The sequence below is a fragment of the Juglans microcarpa x Juglans regia genome, chromosome 6D, assembly GCF_004785595.1.
Source record: "Juglans microcarpa x Juglans regia isolate MS1-56 chromosome 6D, Jm3101_v1.0, whole genome shotgun sequence".
Taxonomy (NCBI): domain Eukaryota; kingdom Viridiplantae; phylum Streptophyta; class Magnoliopsida; order Fagales; family Juglandaceae; genus Juglans; species Juglans microcarpa x Juglans regia.
This window is the reverse complement of record NC_054604.1, coordinates 36355086-36365380: the sequence shown is the minus strand read 5'-3', so window position 1 is coordinate 36365380 and position 10295 is coordinate 36355086. Positions and strand designations below refer to the sequence as shown.

Genomic DNA, 10295 nt, shown 5'->3' with positions numbered 1-10295 from the left:
AAAGAAGGGTATGTATATTTTAATTTTTAAGTTCATTGAATAGATGTAGATTTAAGAGATAATGAATGAATTGAATACTCTCGGGAAAAAATTGAATTGAATATTGAAGTTGATAAGACGTCGCATCACAATGATTCACAAAGGATGCGGGTTGAACTTGACAGCTCATTGAATAATGGATCAGATTAAATTATTTATTTGGAAGTGATAATTTAAAATATCAGACATCTCATTTGGATTGGTTTGAATTTATAAATAAATTAAGATGATTTATAAATAATAAAATAAAAATTAAATTATTTATTATATTTTATGTGAAAATTTTAAAATATTATTTTAAAATTTGAAAAAAATTAAATAATTTATTATATTTTATATAAAAATTTGAAAAAATTATAATAATAAAATATGATGAGTTGAAATAGATTTTAAATACAAACGAGGCCTAAGAGTATTTGCATTTGCTAGTCAAATGTAAGTAAAATTCAAAATATAATTAAGTTTTGTATAAATCTGTATTGGACTACTTAAAAAATTCTTACTTAGACTTTGAACTACATAATTCTAAAGAAATTTCTAAAGTTGAAGAGTCACTATTTACCCTTCAAACTCATATTTTATTCACAAATAATCAACAAATTTTTATAATTAAATTCTTTTTAAAACTTTCATTACTAAATAAGGTTATATTATGTTCATATTTTTCAGTAAATAATTTTTTGTAAACAATGCTATATTATGTAATTTATGTTGGATAATTAAGTCGACATAAAAAATAGTTAGGAAACGATAATTTTAAGTAAAAATTAAATTATTAATTAATGTATAAAATGTATTTGCAAAGTATAACAAAATTATTATTAAAACACATAATATTATATTATTATTTTGACTTTAAGATAGATAGTCTAATGTGAATTAATATATTCAATGACTTTAACTTTAGCCAAAATCTTAACTTTTAATCAAATTTTAAACTTGACAATAACTAGACCATTGCGGCAATGCTCTCTATAGGAACAACTCTTTCAGATTTTTTTTAATCAATTCTTTCAGAATTTATTTAGAGTGAATATAATTTTACATTAATGTTAAAAGACTTATTTATGAAAAATCGACTGAGTACTTATATTATTTATAAATTATCGGTGCACAGACATAATATTTATTGTGGTATTTATTATAGTTAATTTACATATATAAGACTTTCACATAAAATTGCATGTTGGAGAATTAATAAGCAAGTTTACCGATAAAAGTTTTCCATTTCGAGACTTGCCAACCTAGAAATTAAAGTTGTGTTTAGTTGTGATTCAATCTAACTTATCTCAAATCAATTGTTGATAAAATTCATTATTTTTTCAACTTCTCATAAAAAGATTAAACTTATTCCAACTTACTCGTACATTTTAAGTTAAAAAAATTAAATTTATCTCAACTTAAAAAAGTTAAGGTTGCGTTTGGATGTTGAACTGAGTTGAGTTGAATTGAGATAATAAAATATTATTAGAATATTATTTTTTAATATTATTATTATTTTGAAATTTGAAAAAATTGAATTGTTTATTATATTTTATATTAGAATTTGAAAAAGTTGTAATGATGAATTGAGATGAGTTTGACTTCCAAACAAATCCTAAGTCTATGTCAATAAGACTCCCAAAATACTAGTTTTTATAATTCAATTCAATTCATCTCAACATCCAAATGTAGCGTAACAACGGAATGAAAAACAAGAATATTTGAGGAATACATGGTGGTTACCTATATAAATTTCAATCCATTTATTCAATATATATATATATATATATATATATATATAATTGGGGCAAACAGAATCAAGGGTTGTCTCTTAATTAATTTGATCTTCCCCCTAGCTAGCCTCTTTGGGCAACCATCATATATATTATATCAATTAGAATCATTATTAGCACAAATCTCGGTGGCAAAATGCAGTGCACCGCCATTGACATCATAAGTAATGCGCATATTTTGCTGATGCCATGCTCCCAGTATACTTTTCCCATTTCCTTCCCTCAGTGCTACGCAGAAATATCCTCCCTGGGCGAAATAGTTTACGTACTTTGAATCCACAAAGTAGTCTCCACCTTCAAAATGGTACGTCATTGTGGCAAACTCCTCGAAATCCGGTTGGTACAGGTAACAAAGTTCAAAACGTTCCGGCGGCGTGCCAATTCTCTGAAGCTGGCTGAACGAATCATAATAATACTGAAATGCAGTCATCACCACGTAAAATGCATCGATCATAAGAGTGTTTTGATCGATTTGAGTGATCGGAGTTCCAGAGTCTATAATACAACCACCCGAGCCATCTTGCTGGATTTTGAAAGTGTCTGGATGGAATCCTATGCGATGAGTACCAACACTTATATCCAGTAAATTCAAATAGTAGAGATACTTCCCCGGTGGTGTCACAAATGGGGTTGTCTGAATGTTTGCCGGCGGCGGGGGAATGTCATCGCCAAATTTTAGGAAACTAGGAGACATCATTGCATCAAGAAAAGGCACAAAGCAATGAGAGAAACGCCGGTCCTCGTCATCAAACAGCTGATTCACCAGAGAATCCGGCGACAGGTTCAATCCCAAGATCCCAGAAATGACACCAGTACTGGCAAATTGAGGAAAATTGGACTCCTTGGAACAACCAAAGATTACATCAGGAATGAACTCAGTAGTAGTTTGATCACCAACTAAAATCTCAAATGTATCCAAAGATGCAATGCCTTTGGTGGTCTCTCCGCTGCCATAGCCATAGTTATAAACGCATTCGCCATCGAGACATTGGTAGAGGGCACTGTCACCTTGACAGAGTGGGTGATTGCAGGGGAGCTTTCTGTAAGAAATGGAAGCAGTTGAGTCGTAAATGGGATATGCTTGCGGGTAGCAGTTGATGCATGGCTCGCACTGCGTCCAAATCAGGCCACCACCTGTGTCCACGAATAAAAACACGTGTTTCTCTGGTGTTCCAATGCCTACCTGCACCAAAAAGAAAAGGCCTTGGACAAGCAGTCGAAGTCGAATTTCCTCAGGCTGGTACGATAGGAGCGTCAGGTTTCCAGCATATAAAGGAGACTCTGGGCAGTCCCTAGGGATGATCTTTAGGCTCAATCCCCTAGGTTTTGCATGAATGAAATGAAATTGGCCGGACATTGTTATGATCAGGGTACAGTAAAGAAATAGAGCAGCAGCAAGAAATTGGAGTCGGGTCATTTTAGAGCTAGCTAGCTAGCTTCGACGTTAAGACTTGAGAGATCAATATGTTCGGCCCGCACGTCAACCTCGATAGCTAGCTCGCAGAATTGAGTGGCACATATACATGATGCAGATACTTATAGCGTTTCTCATAAGCTTATTTGTCATGTAAATTAAGCATGTTATAATTATAGCCAGCCCTATATATATAGTAAGCATGCAAGAGAACAAGAACAATGGAAATCTTCTCTGTATTTTATTCTATTTCTTTCCATGTATGTCATTATATCCATGTATAGTGCTTTAATTAGACATTAATGGTTTCTTTTTTATATTGTGAAAATACCACTTGCATCCACAAACAATGGTAAGATAGTAAAATAATTGCTGAATACAGGAATAAGAACACACATTCGATGTGGTTTGGCAACATGCACACATCTACACATCGAGTTGCATGAGATTTTATTAAAAGAAGATAACAAACACACAATGAGTTACAAGAGCAACAGTCCACTCACAAATCTTAATTCTCTCTCTAGGGCCTTTTCTCTCACTAGAACTCCCAAATTGCCGTTTGCCTCTTCCTCTCTCAATCTGATATAATTTTTACATTTAAATGCTACATATATATATATATATATATATACAGGCCATGGTGAGAAGACCCTAAGGCAGCAATTTTTTGATTTATTCGCTCGAGCGGCATGTCTAGTCATACGTCTCGAGAAAACTCTTTGTTTGATATTCGCTTGAGTAGACTATCAAGCGACACTTGAGTAAACTCTCTTTATGTTGAACTCTCTATCCAATATTCGCTCAAGTCAATAATCGTGCATACCTGAAGCAAATTCTAAAGTTGAGTTTTGCTTAAGCGTCAAATTGAATGACAGTCAAATCAATAATCTGTCTAATGCTTTTTAGCTCACAAAACCAGGCTCTACGTAACCCAACATTTTCCTCTTAAATTCTTCAGGTCCCTACGTAGCAAATCAAGTTGTTATTACAGAGGGTCGTATGGTACTATAGAATCCCGCTTTTAAAAGCCAAGGGGTAATTAATTTGTTCTTCCATGTCTATGTTATCGTTTTAGAAGTGTAATGACGTGCAAACATTATCATATTTTGGAGCTAATAATTAATAATTCTTTTCTTTTTAAGTGAAATAGCTAAATGAATGGCCAGTGGAGAGATGCCATCTCATATTTAATTGCCATAGAATATGCAAAGCTGTTAAAGTACTGAGCTCATTAATTGCAGATTGAAATGATAGGCTGTTTCAAATTCTGTAATAAGTTGCTCAATGGGTCCTCTCCGCATCAAGTTCCTAACAAGCAGTTACTTTCTAGGTTGGACATAATTTATGAGATGGATATTGTATTAGATTTCCTTCAACTAATTTAAAGGAAATTCATTTAACTACACTCACGTGCTTTGCCCCGTTTCGATTTTAAGGCTCCAAAATTTAATTTGATTATTATTATAAAAAAACTGTTTATTTATAAAGAATTAATTTTTTAAAAAATAATTATTTTTTATCAAAATAAAGAGAGATATAGCATAACATGACATAACATGACATGCTTGTAATAATATTCAATTAAAGACTAATTAATTATTTATTTATGAAATAGGATTCAAAAAAAATAATTAAAGGAATTATATCTTATAATTAATTTATAAGATTATTAATAGCACAATTCTCGGTGGCAAATTGGAGTGCACCAATTTGTGCATCATAAATAATGCGCATATTTTGTTGATGCCATACTCCTAGTAAACTTTTTCCATTTCCTGGCAACAGTGCGACGCAAAAATACCCTGCCTGAGTCTCGTAAAAATTCACGTACTTTGAATCTACAGTGTAGTCTGCTCCTTCAAAGTGGTACGTCATTGTGGCAAACTCCTTGAAATCCTGTGTGTACTTGTAACAAAGTTCAAGTCCCTCTGCCACTTTTCCAATTCTCTGAAGCTTGAAAGAATCATAATGATTCTGAAATGCACCCATCACCTCCCTGTAAGCATTGCGCCCATTAATGGTATTCTGATCAAGTCTAGAGATCAAAGCTCCTGAGTCTATAATACAACCACCTGTGCCATCTTGCTTGGGTTTGAAGGTATCTGGTGGAAACCCAAGTCGATGGAAACCAACACTTACATCCTGTAAATTCAAAAGGTAATAATTTGTCCCGGACGGTGGTTTGACAAATGGGGTTGTCTGAATGTTTGCCGGCGGTAAGGGAATGTCAGTACCAAATCTTAGAAGACTAGGAGTCATGATGATGGTTTCATCAAAAGGTATCAAGCAATAAGAGAATCGTTGGTAGTCTTCATCGAGCGTCTGAGAGACTAGTGAATCCGGTGACAGGCTCAATCCCAAGACCCCAGAAATGACACCATTTTTGGCAAATTGCATGCCTTGGTTATCGTTCGAGCAGCCAAAGATTATATTATAAATGTACTTGGCGTTAGATTCGTCGACTGGAACTTTGAATGTTTCAAAGGATGCAACGCCTTTGGTTGACGCCCCGCCAAGATAACCGAGGTCGTAAACGCATTCGCCATTGACGCATTGGTAGCGGGCATTGTCGCCTTGACAGAGAGGGTGGTTGCAAGGGAGTTTCCTGTAAGTAATGGAAGCACCTGAATTGTAAATGGGATATGCTTGCTTGTAACAGTTCTTGCATGGTTCGCACTGCGTCCAAATCAGGCCACCACCTGTGTCCATAAGTAAAAACACCAGCTTCTCTGGTAATCCAATGCCTACCTGCACCACGAATAAGAAATTATCAAGGAACAATGTAAAACGGATGTTCTTGTTGTCCAATATTGTCGAATTGACAGTACTGGATATTGTTTCCAAATATTGGGCTCTAGCTTTAGAGAATCTGATCAATCTTTCTATTCTCTCAAGTCGAGTCAGGTTTCCAGGATATAAAGGAGACTCTGGACAGTCCCTAGGGATGATCTTCAGGCTCAACCCACTGAGTTTTGCAGAAGTACTGAAATGAAATTGGGAGATTGTTATGATCAGGGTATAAAGAAATAGAGAAGCAGCAAGAAATTGGAGTACTCCAGCCATTTTAGAGCTAGCTAGCTAGGTTTAAGAATATGTTCCCGTCAACCTAGCTGTACTCATGCTTTAATTTATAGTCTCTCAAAACCATTTTCGTCAAGTAATTAGACATTATGTCATTGGCGATGCATATGGCAATACAGATCGAAGAAAAGTAAAAGCTTAATTCTATGTATTTCTAATTTTCCTTTTTAAGTCGATCTTTCCATCCATATATATAAACACGTACGCGTGAGCTAGCAGCTTGTACGTACATTGGACTTAATTCTTGCCATCGAGTCTAGATTTTAGATAAATATATATGATGGGATCTAAGGTGGACCTAATTTTAAAGATTATTTGTAAATTCTAGATGGGCCAATTATAAGATTAAGGGCTAAGAAGATCAAGGAAGCAATATACGAATTTATGCAATCCACTTGGAATGAAGCTAGCCAGAGCCCAACACTCAAGATGGGCTTGAAAGAAGGAGAACTAGCTTTGATCCACTTGATTCAAGCTGTGGAAGACATGACTTAGAGATAGAGCCTATTGTTATTGGAGACTTCCAATTTGGTTAAATGATTTATTTTATTAGTTTAGAATAAGTGGGCTTGAAGAGGCCTGGCCCACATGTCTTATTTTTAATGAACTAGGGTTTTCGAGAAGGCCTTGTATTTTGGCCACGGGCTTATTTGAAATTTTTAGGAATTAGGGTTTCAAGAAGTACTGTAGCGTACTGTAGCTGTACTGTAGCCGCGGGTACTGTGGCGTGACACTGTTCATCAGGGCATTTTTGGTAAAAATAGGCTTTATTTTGGCTAGGGTTTTAATTAGATTTAGTTTAAATACTCCTTGTAGCCTCATTTGAATGTTAGACAATATTGAATGTTATTTGTGAGTCGAGGTTTCTCCTCTTGTTCTTGATTGAACTCTTGAACTTATCAAAGGTAAATTACAACCTTTGTGACGTTCCTCCTTTGTAGTTTAGGTTCTTGAGACAGGTTCTTCAACGGGTCTAGATTTTGATATAATCTAGGTTCTTGAAACGAGTTCTCATCGGGTCTAGGTTTTTCCATCCATTGACTTGAATTTGGCTTTCTTGGAGAGTTTTCAAATTGATTGTGGGTTCAAGGGATTTCATTCCCGTGGGTTCATATTAATATATATTTATATTTAAGATATATATAAACAAATTAAGAATAATAATATTAGAACCCTTAAGAATAATATTTGTTTTCTTAACATGATCATTAAGACCATAATCTTAAGTTGCTACTTGAATATAAGGGTTCTAATTAAGTAAGAGAGCGAAAGATGCATAATATAGATCTTACAACATTTATTGAGTATCTAATATTGTTTAAAATGATTAGTTTTTGTTTAATGTGGCAATTAGTACTGAGTGTTCTGTGGGATTTCAAGCTATTTAAGTATGTGATCATGGTCATTCTGTCGTTGAGTTTATTTCCAATTACGCAAGGAGTCTATTTATTATTCGAGTCCACTTGGTGGAACCCTTATAAATGAGGGGGCTGTGAATGCTTTAGCAGGCTCAACCATACACCCCCAAATGGCTCATGTTCAGAGTTCTCGGTTCCATGCTCTCTTTCTCTTCCTCACAGTACTAGTCTCTTTACTCTGCTTCACTCCTTCAGAATCCGCTGGATTTAGCCTAAAGCTCATCCCTAGGTTCTCCCCAGAATCTCCTTTGTACCCCGGAAACATTAGCCGCCAATCTGAAAGAATACAGAAACTGGCCGAAATCTCCCATGCAAGGGCTAACTATCTAATGTCAAAGTCCTCCCAAAATGCCACCATAGACCCTGAGAATATCCATCTCCCGGTGCATGAAGATAGCTTCGTATACTCTGCTGAGCTCTCTCTTGGAACCCCACAAAGTTCTCAATTTTTCCTTGTTGATGGTGGAAGTGGCCTCATTTGGACACAGTGCCTTCCTTGCATAAATTGCTTTAATCAAATACCTCCCTTGTTCAACTCTATTGCTTCCACCACTTACCAAAAGATCCAATGCAATGACCCTCGTTGTAGTAAGCCATTTTATAAATGTGTCGATGAAAAGTGTGTTTATACCCAAAAATATGGTGGTGGAGCTGTAACTAAGGGTACACTGTCAACAGAAACCTTCACATTTCCATACACTAATGGCCGTGTCCTGCCTGTACAAGACATGATATTTGGCTGCTCAAATGACAATCAGGATTTCACTTTTCGTGGGAAAAAGATTTCTGGGATCTTGGGATTGAACAGAGCCCCGGAGTCTTTGGTTAGCCAATTGAAAAGCACAATCCAAGGCCGTTTTTCATATTGCTTGGTCTATGGCGACCGTGAAATGGAGGCTACTAGCATCCTAAGGTTTGGGGAGGACACTATATCAACGAGAAGAGACTATAAAACAACCCCACTTATGTACCAAACAATGAAAAGCAACTATTACCTTAATCTGCTAGACATTAGTGTTGGGGACCACCGTATTGGTTTCCCACCAGGAACCTTCGCTCTGAAATCAAACGGAAATGGAGGCTGCATCATCGACACCGGAGCCATAGCCACGCTCATCGACCGAGGTCCTTATGAGAGAGTGATGAAGGAATTTGACGAGCATTTCAAGTCTTTCGGCGTGCAGAGAGTACGAAAAGTTGGGGGGATGGAATACTGCTACAAGTATAATCCAAAGTTCCGTGCATATATACCAATGACATTCCATTTCCAAGGAGCCGACTATAAGGTGGAACCAACTTACATGTATTTTCATGACAATGCAAAGGGATATTTTTGCGTGGCTTTGATGCCTTTCGCAGGTAAAACAGTGTTGGGGGCATGGCAGCAACAAGATATGCGTGTGCTTTATGATCTCAATTTAGGTGTCGTTCGGTTTGCTCCAGAGAACTGTGCACGAGACAAATTCTGATCTTCTTTTATCTTTAATATATTTATTTGCATTTGTTCAAGTTATGTTACGATGAGTTCCTTCTTTTAAAGGAAATGAAACTTTGCCTTATATTGAATAAAAATAATTATATTTTTTAGTATTTATATGGTATAAATTTTAAATCTTACAAATTTTATATAGAATATAATTTTAAAATTTTATTAATTAAATTTTATCATTTAAATAATAAAAATGATGTATTTTATACACCGACTTAAAAATAACCACGTGATGTTGTTGCCATCCCCTTTTGTTTTTGTTTTAAAATAAAAAATGAAAAATCTCTTGACTAGATCTTTAAGGCTCCTTTTGATTCCTCAATCGAGCTTAATGCAGTTCATTTTTAAGACCTTTTCTACCATTTAAACAACAACTTTAGCGGCATCCGAGTCTGAGTTAAGTGAATTTATATTATAAATTGGTTTAATGCTTCTGCCAAATACCAAAGATGCCGCCCAAATTGTCAAAGTGATTGCTGCAATAAAAAAGCAAAATTTTATCTATTTTGCCCTTACTTTACTCCATCTGGTTGGCTACAAGTAGACCAAACGGAAAATTTTTTACCCTTTTGAGTAGTTGATGCCGGTTGACTTTTTAAGAGTATTGACATTGGACTAGCTAAATGCCAATGCATCTTCATACTTTGGCTAGACATGAGTAAAATTTTCTATATTGGATTAGTCAAACCACTAAAACTTAACATATGAGCAATAATAATTTGAGCTCCCTAGTCATCTTTGGCTAGATACTGTTCACTCACCAAAATAATATTTTAATCATTCTCAACAATCATTATATTATCTAATTATTTTAAAGTCTATATTATTCATTCAATTTTGATAAATAGTCTATTATTTTCTACCTTATTCTATTTTATTAATAATAATTAAATTATGAAATTAAAATTGAATTATTAATTAATATATGAAGTTTACTTGTAAAATATTAAAAATATTTTTTTTGTAAAATATTATTAAAATATATAATATTATATTATTATTTTGACTTTAAGATGAATAGTCTAATGTAGATGAAAAATTCTATTTACAGTCCTCACTTGGAGACTGTATATGTA

The 10295-nt window shown here is 34.6% G+C and overlaps 3 protein-coding genes across 3 annotated transcripts; 1 reads left to right on the top strand and 2 right to left on the bottom strand.

Annotated features, from left to right (window-relative positions):
* Positions 1 to 1911: 1911 nt before the first annotated feature.
* Positions 1912 to 3231, bottom strand: LOC121235588 (aspartic proteinase nepenthesin-2-like). Its single transcript, XM_041131927.1, has one exon. It carries the CDS (start codon positions 3229 to 3231, stop codon positions 1912 to 1914), a length of 1320 nt encoding a protein of 439 aa, XP_040987861.1.
* Positions 3232 to 4884: 1653 nt separating this feature from the next.
* LOC121235587 (aspartic proteinase nepenthesin-2-like) lies at positions 4885 to 6294 on the bottom strand. Its single transcript, XM_041131926.1, has one exon. It carries the CDS (start codon positions 6292 to 6294, stop codon positions 4885 to 4887), a length of 1410 nt encoding a protein of 469 aa, XP_040987860.1.
* Positions 6295 to 7833: 1539 nt separating this feature from the next.
* LOC121235228 (aspartic proteinase CDR1-like) lies at positions 7834 to 9322 on the top strand. The gene has a single exon (XM_041131540.1). It carries the CDS (start codon positions 7841 to 7843, stop codon positions 9197 to 9199), a length of 1359 nt encoding a protein of 452 aa, XP_040987474.1. The 5' UTR covers positions 7834 to 7840; the 3' UTR covers positions 9200 to 9322.
* The last annotated feature ends 973 nt before the right edge of the window (positions 9323 to 10295 follow it).

Excerpts from the sequence above, each read along its gene's own strand:
- LOC121235588 (XM_041131927.1), bottom strand. The coding sequence starts at position 3,231 with ATGACCCGACTCCAATTTCTTGCTGCTGCTCTATTTCTTTACTGTACC.
- LOC121235587 (XM_041131926.1), bottom strand. The coding sequence starts at position 6,294 with ATGGCTGGAGTACTCCAATTTCTTGCTGCTTCTCTATTTCTTTATACC.
- LOC121235228 (XM_041131540.1), top strand. The coding sequence starts at position 7,841 with ATGGCTCATGTTCAGAGTTCTCGGTTCCATGCTCTCTTTCTCTTCCTC.